General features: G+C 38.1%; 1 protein-coding gene across 3 annotated transcripts in view; it reads left to right on the top strand.

Moving 5' to 3' along the window:
- FMR1 (FMRP translational regulator 1) overlaps positions 1–21,288 on the top strand; it is a 48,547-nt gene extending 27,259 nt beyond the window's left edge. The window contains exons 11-16 of one of the 3 annotated variants that reach the window (XM_034781013.1): positions 482–544; positions 6,038–6,124; positions 7,490–7,685; positions 11,265–11,444; positions 13,136–13,218; positions 18,743–18,877. In XM_034781013.1, coding sequence (XP_034636904.1) covers positions 482–544; positions 6,038–6,124; positions 7,490–7,685; positions 11,265–11,444; positions 13,136–13,218; positions 18,743–18,748 — 615 coding nt within the window. In that variant the 3' untranslated portion in view covers positions 18,749–18,877. Of the gene's footprint in view, positions 1–481; positions 545–6,037; positions 6,125–7,489; positions 7,686–11,264; positions 11,445–13,135; positions 13,219–18,737 lie in introns of all 3 variants that reach the window. The other 2 variants (XM_034781011.1, XM_034781012.1) reach the window with 2 other exon arrangements.
- Positions 21,289–21,575: the final 287 nt, after the last annotated feature.

The raw sequence follows: 21,575 nt of genomic DNA on the forward strand, positions 1-21,575 counted from the left end.
TGCAGTCTGTTTTTCATCTGACTGCAACCCAAGATAGCCACCTCCAGCATTTAGAATTAAAAGTTCCACTTGTAATTTTAAATTTTATATATTTCACATTTTACTTCTGGTAACAAAATCTTCTTACAGTGTGAAGTTTTGGACTGTTTGGATGAATAAAAAGGGTCAATATTTTATTCCAAGCTAAAATTCCATCCTTAACTTTAATGGCATTCTTGTGTGGCTGATGCATAAAATATAAAAATAAGGTCCCATTGGAGCTGCAAAATTCAAGCAAGAGAGTAGCTATGACCACATCAGTACATTTAGTACATTTTTAGCTTGTAAAAGCTTATTTGCATATGATTTTCAAATCCAAAATACAGCTGTTAAAGGTGAATTGAAAGGCTTTTACCTGCCAAGTCCTGAGTTCAGAGTTCTGTGTATCTCCTGTTTATAGATAACGACATCACTAACACTTGCATTCCTTACACTGCTTTAGGTGTTAGTTGTGTCATCAACTGTAACAGGGGAAACACAGAAACCTGAGATCAAATCTAGGCAGGTAAGAATCATTTAATCTTCTAAGCTCTCTTGTTTTTAAACTGTTTGTAATGTTGCGTAATGCATACTTGATTAGATTTTGGATACCATAGCTTTTATTTATATTTTGTAGGGTAGCATTTCAGTTCATTTTTAAAACCTTTAAAAGCAATTTTGGGTTCTCATTCTTACGGTGATTCCAAAATGATGTTCACAAATTACTTGACAACATTTTATAACTCCTATGATTATATAAACAAGAGCCACAGGTCTTATTTTGAAGTAGTGATGTTGTAGGTGTCTTACTGTAGTACATACATGGTATATGATTACATACAGTTTGTAGTCCTCCCTAAAATACCAGGACAAAATAATGTACGTTTAAGTCTGCCCGCTGCAGAATCCTTCAATGATGTCAAAGATAGGATGTGGAGTTTCTTCCTAGAATACAGAAGCAAGGTTCGGTTAATTAAAAAAAAAATCTAAGTCAATTTAAGAGACTAAAATTGGTCTGGTACCCTGTGTGAGTAAATACTTGTCTTCCTGTTGTGACAGCTTTATATGTATCAGTTGAAACAGAAGTTTGAAAGGATTCCAGTTCTTCTACTTTATAAAAGTTAAAGGCCAGTACAGGTAGAGAGATGCACTGCCGAAAGCCACAACTGGCAGTTTTTATTATCTTTAATGCAATTTTAAGTCAATCGTTATATTTTGCTATGTAATATCAAGTACTGGGCAACCAGAATGGCAATGCAGTATATTTGAGAGTTAAATATAATCAGACTTGAAAATATTCCAGATACTGAGAGAGTCAAGTTGAATCATCTGTTTTTGTGGTTTGAGGATTTCTGAGGATGGTACTAGATCAGAGCATAGGGGTGATAGGATAACAAATTAAACTTATTAGTTTTGTTTTTAATTATTTGGATTTAAATAAATGTACCCATCTGATGTGATGGGCATGTAAGTTAAAAGTAGTTACCAAACTGATAAAACCGATGACAGATTATGTATGAACTTGCCTCTCCTTCCAACCTGTCAATGATAACACACACACACACACACACACACACAGAGCATGCAGGCATTAGCTTTGGTTTCTAAGGCTTTCTAATTGCTAAGCTTTGTTTCACCTATTATCTACCTACCTATTCACCTATCCAGGTGACTCCCCTGGAAACCCATCTCCCTAAATCAAGAGTATTTGAACTGAAATCATCCTTAAATTCTTTGGAAATTACTCATTTTCAGTAAACTAGGGGGGGTTTAAACAAGCTTCATAGCTTGCTTTTATGTCCTGAGTAATCTTTTAAGGTTCTTCTTCACAAGTGAGTAGTTGCCACTGTTTAAAATTCCTTGTGAATGTGCTGGGATTCTGCACTGATTATACCCATGCTAGTTTTTACATTACAAGCCATTGGTCTTGAGGCCTGTCTTCATGACTTCAATCAGCTAAAGTTTTTGTGATGGAGTCTCTTCAAGTTTTTATTTGGATTTCTGGGAGAGATGACACTCCTGCAAAAAGGTAACCCTTTATTATAGCAGCATGTGTCTAACAACTACAACAGTACAACTAGACACCTTTCTTGTCTGCCGTAGAAGGGAATGACTCAGTTACAGTAACAGAACCTCTGTATTGATTGTCTATCCTTTAAATATTTGTAAGGTCTTGAACTTAATTCGGCAGTTTTTTCACAATGGGCCCATTGGTGCTGGCACAGACTTGAAGTACTTATTGGGTTTTGTGTTCCAGACTGGCGGTCCCTCATTTATGTATTACTAAGGACAGGATCAGATTATTAATTCTATTCCAAAGAAAAGCTTTTTTTATTATAGCTGAGGGTCCGTGGCCCATAGAAGAAAATATCTCCGCTAAGTCAAAGATTACTTGTCACTTTATTTTATGTAAGTTAACATTTTTATTAGCCTTGCTATGGTTTATCAGAAGCCTATGAATTATTTCATCAGTGCCTCCAAATACAAGGTTGGAAAGCAGAAGAAGCCAGAATATTTCTCTTCCTGCATTTTGCAGAGAGCCTGGGAGTGAGAACGGGGATTCTCACTTCTGCATAAAATGTGTACACTCATGCATCCATAGCTAAAATGAAATTTACAAGAAACCTAAACGTATGAAAAGAGAATTCACAGATAGTGTACTTAGTTTTAACTCTGCCCCCGGTGATGTGATGAGAAAATCGTAATCTCCAGTTACTTATCTAATCATAACTTCAATTTAACAGTTACCACCAAAATTAGAATCATTTTATTTTAATCAGACTTGCTGTGCCAGCTTTGTACTACTTTGTTGCACACATTCCACATGAAAAAGAATACTTCTGTTTAGATAAATAGCATACTACCTCCCCATGAATATCTGTTGTTTGAGGAGTGTCTGTGTGGGTGCTCCATTTAGGTGTCTTGACATCCTGCGCTCGTAATCGGACATTTGTGGTAGCAGTGCCCGGTTGGGCTGTGCACATGCTTAGCAATCTCGCACACATGCCAAGCGGTTACATAGCGGTGCGCAGCCAACCGCCCCCCAGTTCCTTCTCTACCGCCTTAGACTTGAGTCGCAGCTATCAGCAGCACCCTCTCCTCCTTCAGAAAAAAATTATAATAGATAATTCACAGTGGTAATGTATGTTTAGTTGTAGTTAGCTTCCCTATCCCCTTGCCCTACTCTAATTTCATTTGGGGGGAAAATAATTTTTTTCCCCTTCTACTTCCCCGGTCTCTCCGGCAGGCATACAGCCTTAGCCTCAAACAGGGTTCAGGCAGGACAAGTCCAGGGTCATTCTCATTGCGCCCACATGACCCAGACAAACACGGTTCCCATACCTGCATCAGATGGCAGTGAAACTGCCTCGAACCTCACCTCACCTATCACAGGATGCAGGACACGTCCGTCACCCCACCCTTCCAGTACTCCACCTCAAGACCTGGTTACTCCATGGCTGACTGGGGTCGAGAGTAGGGATGTAATGTTAACTGGTTAACCGGTAAGCATTAGTCTTACTGGTTAACCCCTGGGCCAGCTGACTGGCCCCAGTGGTCCCCACGCCAGCCGGAGTAGCTTCAACCACGCCACTCGGCCCCAGCCATGCCAGCCAGACCGACACCAGGCCTGGCCGGCCCTTTAAGCAGTTAACCATTTAAATTAAATATTTTTAATTGTTTAAACAGTTAACTTTTTAAATGGTATTTACATTCCTAGTCGACAGGGCCTGTTCTGAGGAAGTAAAAGATATATTAATGAACAGTTGAAAACTAAGCACAAGAAAGTGGAAACAATTCTGCACCTGGTGCCAAGACAAACAGATCTTACCACAGTCGTCCCCCCTACCGAGGATCCTCGACTCTTTATTAGGACTTAAAAAATTGGGGCTATCCACAAGCTCCATCATAGTACATTTGGCTGCTATTACCTCCTTCCACAACAAGGTGGACGGGATCATTATTTGGTCACCCAACAAATGCTTTCTTAAAGGCATTGAAAAAAACTTATCCCACACTAAGAAACCTTACCACCCATATGGGACCTCAACCTTGTTCTACGCGGACTCGTGGGAAAACTGGTTGAACCCCTTGCAACTTGTTGTTTGTTGAACTTATCCATTAAGGTGGCCTTCTGCATTGCCATCACGTCTGCAAGACGAGTGGGAGAATTAGGTGCCCTAATGGCACCACCTACCTTATACAACATTCTTTAAAGGATAAAGTAATCCTGCAACCACATCCTAAGTTCATATCCATGGTTGCCTCCCCCTTTCATTTAAATCAACCCATTTACTTACCTGTATTTTTTCCAAAGCCACATGTGTACGAGAGGGAGGCCTCCCTCCTGTCCACATGTGGCTTTGGAAAAAATACAGGCAACACTGGTTATGCACTTAGGATGTTCTCAGAGCATTAGCTTTCTACGTTGAAAACAAAAACATTTAGAAAATCGCCTAGACTATTTGTTTACATAACAGAAACACGCTTGATGGGTCAAATCATCTCAAAACAGAGACTATCCAAATGACTATCTGGATGTATCCATTTGTGCTACCAAAACAACAATCTACAACCTCCACTGGGAGTTTGCACACACTCCACCAGACCGCTGGCAGCATCTGTGGCCTAGCACTGACATTTGCAGAGCAGCTACCTGGGCATCAGTCCATACTTTCACTAAACACTATGCTTTAGAACAACAATCAGCATCAGATGCTCACTTTGGATTTATGGTGTTATTCACCATCAGTAGATCAATTCCGAAGCCCCTCCCCTCCACTGAGAGGCACTACTCAACAGTCACCTAAACTGGAGCACCCACAGGGACACTCCTCAAAGAGAAAGAGAAGGTTCGCTACCCTCCCATCTCCCCTCTACTTCGGAGTTTCAGGCTGATTCTCTGAGCTAGAGAAGGAATGGGGATGGTTGGTTGCACACCGTTATGTAACCGCTTGGTGTGGCATGAGACTGCTACAGTGCGTGCGTGGCCCAACCGGGTACTGTTACCACAAATAGCCAATTACAAGCACAGGGCATCAAGACACCTAAAGTGGAGCCACCCATAGGGACAATCATCTTGAAGAACAGTCCTTGTTCCAAAAGTAATACATGATACAAAGTAGTTATAGAAGAAACAGAAGGAAAGATGGGAGACTTACGTTGTTATAACTACAGAATTAAGTTTTTAACTTGCCTATAAATGTCAGTGTTTTCAAATGTTGGAATTATTGTGTTCAGCTTCATAATTGAATTTCCGAGGCGTCTAACAAATGATTGTTTAAACTATTGGTGTTTTTGAAAAGTAATGAACATTCAGACCACTGGTGGTGTTCCTGCAGTCCTAACTTCACCTTAATGAAGACTTTTTATTCGTTTACCTTTACAAATTACTTTAAGATCCAGGAGAAACAAGTGCTATTTTATGCACAGATTGATTGGCCTTATGTTTTAAAGTGCTTAAATGCTTTCTTTCCTGAGGTTGTAGATTAAAAGAACCAGGCACCTAGAAGCTGGTACTGTATGGAAAAACATTGTTTACGTTGAGTTTGAGGGAAGATAAGATGGCTGAAAAGTTTTGCTAATTGATTTTTTTAACATGGCTCAGAAAATATGATCTAAAAATGTGGCTTTATGATGCACATTCCCTAAATGTAACTTAGTCTAGAATTTACTTATCCAGCTACAGAACTTACTTGCCCACCTTTATTGTGATGACTGTTAATGGACAAAATGAGATCTGAATTTACATTTCCCTTCCAAGATAAAATTACTATCCTTGAATGAGTGGAATATTGTAAGGCCAATTTTTCTATAGGTACAAGTAAGTAATTATATTTTTACTGCTGTTAATATAGATGATAGGTCAATTGTGTTTGAAATTTAGAGTTTGAATGTAGGCATTATGAAGGGTGTTCTTCATATATTTTGTAATCATGCCTTAATATTTATTATTAGGATCACTGTAATATTTGTCTAAATATCTTTGCAAGAATTTACAAAATATGTAATTGCTTTTCAGGGAATGGTACCATTTGTATTTGTGGGAACCAAGGACAGCATCACTAACGCAACTGTGCTTTTAGATTATCACCTTAATTATTTAAAGGTGAGGAAAATTATATTACACTACTTCAAAGCTTTTGTAATAGTTGACAAGGAAATTTAACAATTAAAAAGGGTCTTAAGTACTTGAACCTTTAGGGTTCCTAGTAAAGGTGATTTTAAAAATCTAGTAGAGATGATTCAAAAATTGTGTATGTGTTCGTGTTCGTTCTCCAATAGGTCCTACCATGCTATTAAGGTGTCAGACTGCCAAACCAGGGAGGGAACAGTTGTCCTAGTTTTTTGAGGTTGAGTGCTGGATAAAATATTTGGAACAAGTAGACTATATTAGTGAGGATTGAAAAACAGTGTCTTCTACATAAACTTGACAAAATTACAATTTTTTTAGAAAGCTGTGCTAATTGATCAAATGTGGGATAAAACAACTGAGCTAATATTTGAGGATGGAATTGATTTGATCTGTGCAAGAATCATCACTGAATTGTTCTCTTTTGTGCTCCTCACTATATCCTTTTGAACAAAATGGTGGAACATGAAAAGAAATACCTCAGCACAAGGCATACTCTCTTAAGAACCAAAGAAATTAGAGGGAAGACAGACTTCTGCTTACATACCTACTTAATAGCCTAGACTCCACAGCAGAGCACAAGGAGCACTCAGGGCTGGCAATGACCAGAGGAGAGGTGCACCAGGACTGCAACTCTCAGCTAGTTGCTTCACAAAAGGAGAGTGTGGGAGCAAATGTTAAATCCATAACATTTACATAGCTGCCATCTGACTTAACTATTAATGTTTCCAAAGATGGTAAAGTTTTACTTAAGAATCTTAAGTGGGTGGTAACAAGTTTGAGGAAACAGGTATCCTATCTGATTGTTGGACTCTTGGGATAATGATACTCAACCAAGGTAACTTCCCAGTGCACTTTCTCTGTTGACCTTTTGCAAGGATCAGATGAACAGCATGCATAATCTCATCTTTAAATCATCTAAGTGGTTTCTGAGTTTCTGCTTGTGACTACCTTGCCCTCCCCATATTTCTGGAGCCTGGTAGAGGAAAAATAAGAACCACTGAGCTAGAGGAAGCACGTGCCTCACTTCCTCCACCTTTGAACAGGTTGTTTGACTCTTAACTTAAATGTGAAATATTTAGGGCCGGAAAGAAAAAGCAGCAGCCTTGCGGACTTTTCTAGCAACAACTAATTTTGCATATTTCTAATATGTTGACTTGAAGGTTACTGATCTCTGTTTCTCAGGAGTGAGTTTATAAACAACAAATACAAACCTCTTTCATGGCATGTTGCTCTGTGGTTTACTTTCAAAAACTAGAAAACATTTCTAATACATTTCCACCCTTGGGTAATAATTGAATAGCAATTATATGTGACAAATTGTTTGTTTATTTTATATAGGAGGTAGACCAACTGCGTTTGGAAAGATTGCAAATCGATGAACAGCTCCGACAGATTGGAGCTACTTCTAGACCACCACCAAATCGTACTGACAAGGAAAAAGGATACATGACTGATGATGGTCCAGGACTTGGGCGAGGTAGTCGACCCTACAGAAACAGAGGGCACAGCAGACGTGGTCCAGGCTATGCTTCAGGTAGTAACTACCAGTATGTCTGTAATTTAAGATTGGTCTTCTGGACAGTGACTTTGTTGTCATAATTTTCTGAAATTGTAATCTAGTAAAACATAGTGCTTGAGCACTGGATGTTTCCGGGGATTAGTAGTGGAGCTTTTAAAATTAGACTAAAATTGTTATTCATCAAGAGTACTAATTATAGGAAGGCTGCCCAATATCCTACATGGAAAAAACATGTAATTATTGTTCAGTGATTACCAAACTTGTATATCTGTTATCTATCTTAATATGTTGAAGGGTAGTAATAGAAAAGAAGCAATTAAATGGACTGAAGTACTGAAAACAGAAACCTTCTAAAGTAAAATGTAAACTTTAAGATTTTACAGGTAACTAACAAAACTGTGTAATTCATCATCATGCTCATTTGCTTATATATGTTTTTCCTATCCCTAACCTTTCAATTGTCTGTGTCCTTTAGATTGTAAACTTTCCAGGGCAGGAACTGTGTTTGTATTTGTGTTTGTACAGCACCCAGGATAATGAGACTCCAGTTCTCATTTTGGGTTTTAGGCACTACCATAATATAAATATTAATCAGATAGGCATCAAATTTGTTCTTATCTCAAGAAGCACAGAAAAGTGTTTTCTTCAGATTGTTTACGATCAAATGTGCCACTGAATGGAACTCTTGTGTGTTCAGTGGAAAAGTGTAATCTTCAAAGTGAAACTACAATGATACTTAAAGCTCACATGCCACATCTCCCAGCAGCTCTTTAATATCTTGTTCATTCAGAAGCAATCTGTTCATTTCATACCCAGAAAATAGCATAGATCAATTGGTAATTATGCCATAACAACTGAAAGGTAAAGACTTGAAATTGATAAGACCATTGCAGCCTTCTTTTATACTAACATCTTCAGTGGAGCACAGAACTAACTTTTAAAATCAATTACTGAAGCACTTTGCCCTGGTTAATACTACGCTAGACTGATATGCTCACAAGTCCACTGTTATAAGCTGCAAGTGAAGAAATAAACGGGGGTAAATAAATAAAAGAATCAACATTGACACTAGTGCAAATGGTTAGTTAACACGATAAATGACCTTATGATACCTACAACCATCCATACAAGGAAAACTTTTTTCCTACTTAATATTGATTGTTCATCTGAAAAGAAAACTGCGGAATATTATTCCAGGTAGCAGAAGGTTCTACCAAGAATGCAAGTAAAAGTATAATACAGCTCTTTGCCGTTTACTTGGACAAGTAACAGAAAATGAAAAAGAGAAGAACTTCTGAGGTGAAATCATTCCAAACTTTTGGTATATGGAAGTTCAGCATGCTCTTTAAAAGCTCTTGAGAGAGAAGATATTCCATATCTTCAGCCTCATAATTAGTTGATTGAAAAAGAGGGATTGATGTCCCAGTTTCCCAATGACACTTGCTTGAATGGATAGGTACCTAAGTTTATAAAAGCAACAGAAGGGAAAGTTCAGTGTGATTAGACAGATTCCAGGCTGGTGGCTGCTGGTTGTAGTCTCTGAAGAAGTTTGGCTTGTTCTCATTAAAGAACTATAACCTCACAGAGATAATTTTTATCTATAACCTGTATATATCTAGTTAGATAGATATAGGGGTGTGTGTGTGTGTGTTATATATATATATTGTGTGTGTGTGTGTGTGTGTGTGTGTGTAATAACCACTTTTCTAATAGAACTTTACAGTTGCTTAACCAGCATTACAGATTCTAAATGCAAATGGAGATCATATATTGAACACAGAATAGGAAGAGGCAGAACATAGCACCTGGACAGCTGTCTGGAGTTTGTTCCTTCCCTTGTAGCATTTAGAATCCAAGATCCAGATTTCTGCTCAGTCTGTTTTTGAAGAAGACTGTTAGTTTGCCTCAAAATGGTAGAAAAGTGAAAGTACAGTCATGGAAGATAGGAGAGTTTAATTCAGAATTTTCTAAATTTTTTTAAATGACCTCCATTTTTGTCCAGCCATCAAAGCATTAGTCATGTGTGTTCTTAGCACATTTAAGATGGTTTGGTCAAAATTGCATAATATGCTACGTCAGTGGTTCTCAAACTTGGGCCACCGCTTGTTCAGGGAAAGCACCTGGCAGGCCGGGCCGGTTTGTTTTCCTGCCATGTCTGCAGGTTCGGCCGATTGCGGCTCCCATTGGCCGTGGTTCGCCACTCCAGGCCAATGGGGGTGGCGGGAAGGGCAACCAGCACGTCCCTTAGCCCGTGCCACTTCCCGCAGCCCCTGTTGGCCTGGAGCGGCGAACCGTGGCCACTGGGCGCCACGATCGGCCGGACCTGCAGATGCGGCAGGTAAACAAACCGTCAGGGGCTTTCCCTGAACAAGCGGCGGCCCAAGTTTGAGAACCACTGTGCTAGGTAATGGGGGGGAGGAAAAAGCAAATAAGTTGATAAAAGCATATTATCCAAGATTTAACTAACGGTACTCTTTATGTTGCTATTGTGTTTAGAATTACAAGCTTTTCACTTTGGATGATTTGTGCTTTTTTTCAGTTCAAAGAAAAAATACACTAGTGAAGTGAATTATATACTGTTGTGTTTCATTTAATAATACCTTTCAGGCTTTGGGGCGGGAGGTTCTTTGGGTTTTTTACTATTTTCTGGGTTGGGAGGATACAAGACGGTCAGTGTTTGGGGGTTGGAAAAAATAACAGCAAATATGATTAAGAAACTCCTTTTAGTCCTTTACCCACTTCTGCTTCCCACATCAGGCCACCACACATTGTCTTCTTTTTACTTTCTCCATTCAGGGGTTAATAGGCCAAGAAGTTCAAAAATAGGAATCTAAAGGTAGGCTCCTAAAACCCACACCTAAAAAAATGGTCTGATATTCAGAAGTGCAGAGCACTCATCAGCTCCAACTGAATTCAAGTTCATTTTAAATGGAGGATATCATGGCAGGGAGAAATTGAAGTGGATTTATGGAATTTCCACCCATCCGCTAATTTGAGTCTTTATTCAGCAGTGGTATGCTTTTTGTCAAGTTTGAAAATCTAGCTTCAGCAGTACAATATCAGATAAAAAGTGAATGAGCTAGTTTTTAGTACTTCTCCAAAGTTCTACATTTTAAGGTCACTTTTAATATGGCTACTGCAATGTGCCACTGAACTTCACTGGAGTATATTTTATGTATTATGAATATAACATACAAAATATTGGGACCCCAAAAGCCTTTTGATAAAAATGAGTGCTGTATTCAAACTTGGCTTTGTCTGTTCAGAGTGTGATCTTTAATTTTGAACTTCATAAGTTTACCATTAAAGATAATTGAATTTAATTATCCCTGCCTGGTGGGTAAATATAGAACATGACTTGCCCCTGGGAACTGGAAGATTTTCTTCTGAGGTTGACATTCATGTTACCTAGGTAAATTGGTACATAAACTCTGTAACTAAGAGCTTTATTTCTGTCAACCAAATTCTACTGATAGTAGAGCAAGAATTTTAAATTCACTCATAAAAGGAATCTTGTTGCAATGTTAGTTGGTTGATATTTCTACAATAGTCCATTAATGAAAATAGACAATTACTTTTTTTAACTCTTGATAGGAACTAATTCTGAAGCATCAAATGCTTCTGAAACAGAATCTGATCACAGAGATGAGCTTAGTGATTGGTCGTTAGCTCCAGCAGAAGAAGAACGAGACAATTACCTTCGCAGAGGAGATGGACGAAGACGTGGAGGTGGTGCACGAGGCCAAGGTGGGCGGGGTCGTGGAGGTTTCAAAGGTAAATTGAGATTTAGTTTTCAAAAAAGAAAAGTAATTCAATATTGGATTTTTGAATAAAGAATTCTGCTCCATTCACTTCTTCATTTCATCATTCTTTTGTGTAGTATTCCTGAATTGTGAAATATGGCATGTTCTGGTTGCCAAATAATTTAATTAAACTAGCTTTACTAAACAAATGAGAACCACTGTTTTAGAGACCCACTGATTGCAATACAGTGGAGTCGCATCATAGGCGCATTTAACTTACACAGTTTTAACTATATGCACTTGGCAAAACAAAACAAAAAAGAGAAAAATAACAATTTAAATACTGTACCTGTAGTGCGGGCGATTCTGCCCGCCATTCCACTCAATGAGCGTTTGACTATACACGATTTTCGCCTTACGCACTGACTTCAGAACCTAACTCCCGCGTAAGATGCGACTCCCCTGTAGTTTGATTTATAGAAGTTAATTATCCCCTTTAATAAATAGCTTGGATTATAGTTTGTTGCTCTCCTGACAGTTCAGCTTATATATTGCAACACCTTGTTTCAGACCTAAAACATTGAAGGGGACTTGATGTACTCTGATTATTTAGTGTTCGTAAATCATTTTGAAGGTGAAAAGTAAGAATACAGTTGTTCTCCGGACTGTACTGGAGTTTACTGAAAAGTTGCAGAATCTAATTTATAACTCTCCATCCAACATTTGAATATTGAATACTGCTACCCAAAACGAATGCCACGTATTGGCTCACAATCTCACATACTCATTAATGGACCACACATCACATTATCTCAGTCTTATACATTCCACATATCACACATGGCTTCCCTCCCCCACTCAGTTGTCTAGGGACTCCACTGTATATCCTTCACCTTCCCAGTGAAAATCTGATCCAAAGCACATTGCAATTAGTGGAAATATTCCAATAGACTTCAATGGGATTTGGATCAAGCCTTTTGAGTCAATCAATGTTTGTCCTACTCTTGGCCATGTAACACTAATACATACAGTAATCTTGCAGCAATTGCCTGAGAGATCCCTACGCCCGTCTTTTCTTCTTATATCCTTCTATGACTAAAACTTAGTGTTGTACTTTATATATGCAGTAGGAAAGAATTAGCAGGAGTGAAGTGCGAGAAACAAACTTGAAATCTAAACCTTAACTTGAATTCTCACTTTTAAATAATGTTTGATAAATTTAGCATTCTGGTTATGTACCATACAACTTGAAGTCTTTAGAATAGAGATTTTCTTATATTTCTTTTCCATGGGCTACTTTTTGTTTACTTTGACATATCAAGAGCAGGGAATCATGCCACATATAATGATATTTTTGGGAACAATAAAGCTGAGCTTGGAAAATACATAAATAGTCAGTAGAAAAAATTAAATAGGGAATACCCTACAAAAATTGATTCTTCATCTTTCTCATTCTATGTATCACTTTCCCAATCCATGGGATGGTTCTTTCTTCCATTTTACAGATCTCCACAAAAGATTCTGGGAACCAATGATGGGCCATAGTTTGCAAACTTCTGCTCTACTTTATCTAAGCAATAAGAATATTTTTCATGCTATTTAGCTTTAAAGTAACTCCATACTGACTGTGTACTTTTAACTGCTTAGAGAAAAATCAGGGGGGAAAATTTACAAAATCAGTGCTGAGAAGCAACTTTGCTGAATATTAAGTTCTCTTTATAGGAAATGATGAACAGTCACGAACAGATAACCGTCAACGTAATTCAAGAGATTCTAAAGGGAGAACAGCAGATGGATCACTTCAGGTAAATTTTCTTCCTTTGTTTAAAACCTGCTGCCTATTAATTTCATTGTGTGACCCCTGGTTATGTGAAGGGGTAAATAACTCTTGCCTATTTGCTTTTTCTACACCATTCATGATTTTATAGACCTCTATCATATCCCCTCTCAGTCTTCTCTTTTCCAAGCTGAATAGTCGGTCTTTTTAATCTCTACTCATATGGAAGCTGTTCCATACCCCCTTAATCATGTTTGTTGCCCTTCTCTGTTCCATTTCTAATGTATCTTTTTTGAGATGGGTGACCAGAGCCACTCTCAATAGTCAAGGTGTTGGATTTATATAGTGGCATTATAATATTTACTGTCTTATTATCTATCTGTTTCCTAATGGTTCCTAACATAGTTAGCTATTTTTGGCGGACACTGCACATTGAGCAGATGTTTTTAGAGAACTATTTACAGTGACTCCAAGATTTCTTGAGTGGTAAGTTACTTTAGACCCCATAATTTTGTATGTACAGTTGGATTTGTTTTCCAGTGTGCATTACTTTGCATTTATCTACACTGAATTTTATCTTCTGTTTTCTTGCCCAGTCACCCAGTTTTATGAGATCCCTTTGTAACACTTGGCTTTGGATTTAACTCTCCTGAGTAATTTTGTACAGTCTGCAAGCTTTGCCATCACACTATTTTATCCCTTTTTCAAGATCATTTATGAATATGTTGAACAACGCTGGTCCCAGTACAGATCCTTGGAGCACCCCAGTATTAACCTCTCTCTATTGTGAAAACTGACCGTTTATTCCTCTCCTTTGTTTCCTGTATTTTAACCAGTTACTGATCCATGAGAGGACATTCCCTCTTATCCTATGACTGCTTAGTTTGCTTAAGAGCCTTTGGTGAGGGACCTTGTCAAAGGCTTTCTGACAGTCCAAGTACACTATGTCCACTGGATCACCCATGTCCACATGTTTGTTGACCCCCTCAGAGAATTCTAATAGGTTGGTGAAGCATGATTTCCCTTTACAAAAGCCATGTTGACTCTTTGTCAACAAATCGTGTTCATCTGTGTCTGATAATTCTGTTCCTTGCTACAGTTTCAACCAATTTGCCTGGTACTGAAGTTAGGCTTACTGGCCTATAATTGCCAGGGTTGCCTTTTTTACAAAATTGGTCTCTCATTAGCTATCCTCCTGTTATCTGGTAAAGAAGCTCATTTAAATAATAGGTAACATACCACAATTATTAGTTCTTCAGTTTCATACTTGAGTTCCTTCAGAACTCATGAGTGAATACCATCTGGTCCTGGTGACTTATTACTGTTGAATTTATCACTTGGTTCCAAAACCACCTCTGTGGAAACCTCAATCTGGGAGAGTTCCTCAGATTTGTCACCTAAAAAGAATGGCTGAGGGAATCTCCCTCATATCTTTTGCAGTGAAGACTGATGCAAAGAATTCATTTAGCTTCTCCGCAATGGCCTTGTCTTCCTTGAGTGCTACTTTAGCGCCTTGATCATCCAGTGGCCCCACTGATTGTTTGGCAGGCTTTCTGTTTGTGATGTACTTTTAAAAAAAAAAAAAAATTGTAACTCATTCTTCATTTTAAATTCAGTTTAGTTTTCTTGGCTTTTCCTAATTTTCATCAATACCTTTTGTCTCTTTGTGTCTTATTACTTAGAACACAAGTACTATAACCGGGGGAGAAGAGAAGGAACTATAAAAAATTAGAAAAAGCATTATTGAATGCATGAAAAATTAGTACCCTGTGGTAAGAAACCAGTATAGCTTTCTAGAGGGGACAAGGTAGATCTTTAAATTTAGTTACAGTATTAAATGAAACATTTGTAATGAACTAGTCAAGAAGTGAGTAACTGTTTAGAAAACAAATTAAAATCCGCATAAAGGGACACTGAATTCATATTTAGTATTTAAGAAAATCTCTCTACACTTAATTTTGTTTCAAATCTTTTATGATAAGTAAATGTTCCCTTTCTGGTGTTTGACAAAACACCAGCTTGCGAATGTGTATTTTCCTGTGTATGTAGTGTCCTCTCTGGAAGCACCTCCAGTGTACTTCAGGCCTAAGGCATGTGCAGAGAGTCTTCTGCCACTTAGTAAGAGCTGCCCCAATAGAAGGAAAAGATGAACTGCTTCTACTTCCTCCTGCATGGCGATATGTGAAGTCTCTGCTTGGAGAGTTTGTGGCAACTTTGCTTGGGAAGGCCCTTCTGAAGAAATAAAAAGCCATTTCTGAGAGGCTCCCACTCCTGAGTGAGGTGAATAGGTTTTGGGAAGCCGGGGCCAAAAAGCTATTTCCTGGATGGGGAGAAGTGGAGTTGGTAGAGTTGGTGCCTTCTCCCCCACACAAACATGAAGAATAAAACATTTGTTTGCGGAATTTTGCAATGATATATGATTTACAAATGTGCATTTTCTCTTTGCTAAATAATATTTTTGAAGGAAATAAAACTGAGAAATTTTCTGTCAGGAAGACACTTAACCTGTTCAAGTGCTGGTCCCTCTGGATATTCAACACTTTGGTATGCATATGCACCATGGTCCAAGTCCAGAGATTTCTAGCAAGTAGCCTCTGTTAGAATACACATGCACAGCTGTTCTCCTCTTGCTCCAAACCAAGGTTATAAGGGGCACTGTGGACCATCGTCTTTTCAGTTCCTTATTACTCTATTTAGCATAGTTAGTATAGCTTAGCTAGCTTTTCCCCACCTTGGAAAGCTTTTCCCTGTGGAGAGGACCCGAGAGTCTTGGGGTTTAAACACTGCATATCCTGCCCCACCCCCCACACAGTTCTTTTCAGTAGGCAACAAACATCAGTGTTGCCTTTATTGCCTTGGCAAGGCTCATATCTCCGCTAAGTGCAGCATCTGCCACTCCTTCCCTTCCCAAACGTGTGAGGTTCAAGAGCTCCAGCTGAGTAAACATCCCATGGTAAAGACCATGTGACCCCAGTCGGATCTGGGGTGGGGAGACCCCCCTGTACACCGAGCTCAGTTGATAGGCAAGTATGAGTTCAGGAGCTAAGGCTACAAGTTCTAAACCTTAAGAATCCCTCTCAGGGGTGTCTCATGAGAGTAAGGGGCACTCAGGCAAGGACAGATCTTCAAAATCTTCTCCCAGAAGTAAAGATCCTTCCGTGACTCCATCCAAGTCCGGTGAGTCCTTGTATGTGGATCCTAAGGACCTAGGCCCGCTTAAACCTCCTTTATGTGAGTGTAACATGAAGAAGTAAGGATCCATTGTAACCAGTCTCAGTTCAGTCACATAAACCTGAGGATAGGCTCCCACTGGGCACAGTCTACGAGATCCAGAGTAGACTCTGTGCCAGTATAGGCATGTTCCCAAAAGGACCCAGTGTCCACTATAACCAGGGAAGTGTCAGATCCAACAGTCTCATTCACCAGTACCCAGAGACCTTCATTCTATTCTCAGTCTCCTCTCCTCTCTGGTCTGACTTTGTTCCTTTGGTGTGTCAATGTTCCTGAAGCAGATTATTCAAGAACCCTGGGTCACCACCCTGTTCCCTCCATGAGCCAGAGCATTTGACCGGTAGCTCCATCAATTGAACAGGAACCTGCCTTCTCATTGGACTTCTCGAAGGTTCCAGATGAACACAAACACCTGTCAGGATGGCCTAGATACTACTTAGTCCTGCCATGAGTGCAGGGGACTGGACTAGATGACCTCTCAAGGTCCCTTCCGGTCCTGTGATTCTGTGAACCATCATCCCCACATAGGGAGACTAGTTTGGATAGGAGCTCTAGAAGATCTGGGTTCCATCGTCCACCTAGATATAACTTCCTAGCGAACCAGTGGTTTCCCATGCCCCGGGGTCCTCCCCAATGGATCAGTCCGGCATACTAGCATTATTGGTGCCCGTAGGATCCGTGCATGAACTTTACCCTCTCCTAGCCAACACCTACTAACTCCGTTTGAGTATGAGGAAGAAAGCTGAGACAGATCCGACAGTCCCAAGCGCGGTCTCATCCGCATAAACTGCTGGACATTTTGCAACCTTCAGGGCTGAGAGCCATTAGTTTGTTCCAGCCAAAGAAGAGAAGTTCCTGTTTTCTCAGCCAGCACTTGACAAGCAACCACTGAGAGATCTAGGCTGCTACATCCCAAGGCAACACATTCAGACAAGGGCACCAAACTCCTTGATTTCTTGGGGAGACGCATTTTTTCTTCAACAGGTCTTCAATTTAGAATTGATAACTGCCTGGCCCTGTTAGCAAAATATGATTTAATCAACTATGCCAAATGTTAAGACTTCAAGGACAAACTCCTCTAGGAGGACAGTCTCAATGTTAAGCCCTTATTGATCAGGGAAAACTAACTAATAGCAAAAACATCTCTTTAGGTTGCAGAGGCTGCTGCTGATATTGCTGCCAGTACTGCAGATCTCTGTACCAATTGTATCCTTGCACTCCTTCCTGTTTGACTACTGCTTAACAATCTCCTACATATAGAATACATATAGGGACTAGCACTCAGAGAAGAAATATAAGTTAATTCCACTACCCTCCCTCCATCCCCTCTGCTGCCGATCATGACTGGATTTGCAGTAAGAAGAGAAACTAAAGACACCAGTCCACACTGCCTTTTATACCCTCAGTCCGGAGCACAAGGAGAACAAGTGCACATGTGTGGACCAAGAGACACTACTTGCTAGATATCTCAAGATTCAGGCATACTGTGCAAATGCGGACCCACGTGTCAAATACAAATAGGGACCACACATCTTGAAGAACCTCCAGTTACAGGTAGGTAGCCTCCATTTTATCAACATATCAGGAATTCTTACTCTTCTGAGAGCTGTATGAGATGATACTCTTAAATAAAATAAGTGCTTCAGAATGTTGATGAATCCTCGATAATTACTGGCTAATCAGGAGGTAAATAATGTGTAAAGTTTCAAATAAACAGTATGCCAAAAATGGATTTAAAGGTGTGCTATTATCAAGCTAAAAATCTTGCATTTAAAACGTAACATTCTTCTTGCCCACTTCAAAAGCCACAACTCTTTTTGATTAATTAAATTCAATCTTGACAAAGGGTGGCAGAGTGGATTTTATTAGTAGTAGTATAGGTGCATCACAGTTTTGCAATGTTGATTTTCAAAAATGCTTCTTTAACTGTATGACTAGGAATATCTTGATTTATTAAAACTGAAACAAGTTTAAAACCTTTCAATATATGTATATATATTTTCAATTCTGCATGAACAACAAATTTATAGTAGACTGATCAATTTTACTTTCTGGTTCTCCTATACTAATATGGTGCATTATGATCGACTTTCCAACACTTAATTAAATGTATATGTTTTTAAAAGTAGCAGGTGTTCATTTAAATATTTTTTTTAAAATCATAAAGGCATTTTGTTTCCTACTTCTGTAAAGCTAGCTTCCTTTTTAAATAAAATCTTAAAGATGGCACCTAAATTATTTGACACCGCCCCATTTTAACAGTTAACTTCAGGAATATTTAAAGGGTATGCTTTATATAACTGTAACTTGTTTCAGATCAGAATTGACTGCAATAATGAAAGGAGCGTCCACGCTAAAACATTACAGAATACCTCCAATGAAGGTAGTCGACTGCGCACGGGTAAAGATCGTAATCAGAAGAAAGAGAAATCAGACAGTGTGGATGGTCAGCAACCATTGGTGAATGGAGTACCCTAAACTGCATAATTCTAAAGTCATATTTCCTATACTGTTTCAGTGATTCTTATTCCACGTTAGAGAAACTTGTTAGGCCAAAGACAAATAGTAGGCAAAATGGCGCAGGGCATGAAATGAACATAAACGTTCTGTTAGCCTTTTTTAACATCAGCAGTATGCAGTTGTTTTCAGAATAAGAAGTTATACAAATATTTACATAAAAATATCTGAACTTCTGAAAAATGCTTTCAAGTACATCTTGCACTTCAAACAATGAAAGATTCTTTTTGTTTGTTTTAAAAATACTGAGCTGTGCATTGGTATACTTTTTGTTCAGTTGTACCATTTTAACGCATTGGGTCAAAAATCACTGCTCAATTTCAATTTTCAGAATAAATAGTGTTTGCAGTAATAAATTGGGCTTCTGTTTTCAATCTAACTTACAAGTTCTTCATGAAATGCTATGTCGTTTTATGTCCTGTGTCAGTTCACGTTTTGGTCCACTTTTTCAGTATTTTAGTGGACTCTGAAATATGTGTGATGTAACAATTGTCATTTTCATTAGCAAAAAAAGTTGTATGATCTGTGCCTTTTTTATATCTTGGCAGGTAGGAATATTATATTTGAATGCAGAAATCAGGGAAGATGAGTTGGAAACACTAAATGTAAAATATATGTAGCAAACCTTGTCAGACATTAGTACTTTATAGAAGAATGCATGCTTTCCATAATTTTTTCCTTACATAAGCATCAGGTTAGGCAGTTATAAGAATAGGAAATTTCTTTTGCACTGAAGATTTGGCAAATAGTGTTATTGAGACGGGGGTGTAATTTTTTTGTAGACAGTACAAGAAGTTTAAAAAAAAAATCTTTCCATTTCTGGGAAACTTAAAATTCATCGTTACTGAGGGAACAAATGTAACTTGTTCACAAGCTAGAAATGTGTGCCTGCTTTTTGGCCAGATGACCAATTAAAAATAACCTTTTTTCATCCTCCCAAAAGTTTTTTGAAATGGTTTAAAATTTTAATTTGGAGCTTATCTCAAGAGAGATAAGAACAACATTCCCACATGTGATAACCTGTTAAGTGCAGGGAGTAGTTTAACTAACTAACATTGGAGGCAGGACAGATTCATAATTTTTTCAGGTACAAGGTCTGATTCACAAGCAGGTTTGGAAGGAGTTAGGGAACTTGATGCAAAGTACATAAAGGGGGAATTAAACGTACTTTTTTCTTTTATTTCTGATCATGAATTAAATTTACTGGGTAAAACTGTGTGAGGACTTTCATTTTAATCTATTCTATTTTTATTAAAATTACTCCAGTAGGAGTGCCACTGATTATGTACAGAACTGTACAAACATGATCTTGCCTCTGATGTATTTTGTGAGTTTTGTTTCTTTGCTTTTTTCATTCCACTGTTTTTCCTTGCATACAAGTACGCATATAAAAATGGCAACAAACTGCACATGATTTAACACATATAAAAATGTCTTAAAAAGTATTGCCAAACATTAATGTTGATTTCTAGTTATTTATTTTGGGAATGTATAGTATTTGAAAACAGAAATTGGTACCTTGCACACATCATCTGTAAACTGTTTGGTTTAAAATACTGTAGATAATTAACCAAGGTAGACTGACCTTGTAATGTAACTGCTCTTGGGCAATATTCTCTGTACATATTAGCTACAACAGATTGGATTTTATGTTGACATTTGTTTGGTTATAGTGCAATATATTTTGTATGCAAGCAGTTTCAATAAAGTTTGATCTTCCTCTGCTAACTGATGTTGATGCAATCCTTATAAATGATTGCTTTTAAAAACAGTCAACTTATAACAAGTAGAGAGAGCCTATATTTCTCTGTTAAAGTTTAACTGTAGCCATTGTTCCATATGTTGTAGAAAGCTTCTGAAACGTTACCAGTTTTCAAAAATTGGCAGATAATGCTAAAAAACAGAACCTCTTTGGTGAAATGGTACAATACATGTTGAGCTATTATAATATGCACTAGATTTTTTTACACTCAAAGGCTGAGTTCAATAAGGTGCTAACTAGGTTATATGCGAATTACTAATTACTAAAACTTCAATTTGATGGGCTAATCACATTCCATTTTCAAATGCATTTTGGGGTAATGGCATATTTTACAGTATTTCTGTGTGCTAAAGTTAAACATGTATCCCTTTCCCTTCAAATTTCAATGTTTTTAAGTGTTAGTAAATTTCAGAAACATAAATTGTAAATCTAAATGTAAATTTTATTTTGAAAAATCATGCATTGTTACAAAGCTTGAAAGTGCAACATGTCTGATGCTTGGGTTCAGGTCCTACTGGTAACTTATAAAGTATGGTCTAATGAATTAAAATTATTTTAAAAAAATAAAGTTTTTTTTAAACAGTGAAAGGTATTTGTGAATGATGCCAAAGATTTAAGCTCAATAGGATTAAACACAAACCCTCTAAAATAACAAATGTATCTTCAAAAATAAGGAGAAAATCACTTTTCCTTTCTTCGCTCCCCAGCTGTTTTTTATTGGGAGGGAGATTAAAAAATTATGAAAGTTAGTGTGTGGCCTTATCAAGGAGAATAGATGTTCTATTTATTGCTCATACTCAACCTAGTAAAACAGGATTTACCACCACCACCCCCTTAGCAGATTGACGGGGGAAATTCCCCAAAGGGAAAACAAA

The sequence above is a fragment of the Trachemys scripta genome, chromosome 9, assembly GCF_013100865.1.
Source record: "Trachemys scripta elegans isolate TJP31775 chromosome 9, CAS_Tse_1.0, whole genome shotgun sequence".
Classification (NCBI taxonomy): Eukaryota; Metazoa; Chordata; order Testudines; family Emydidae; genus Trachemys; species Trachemys scripta.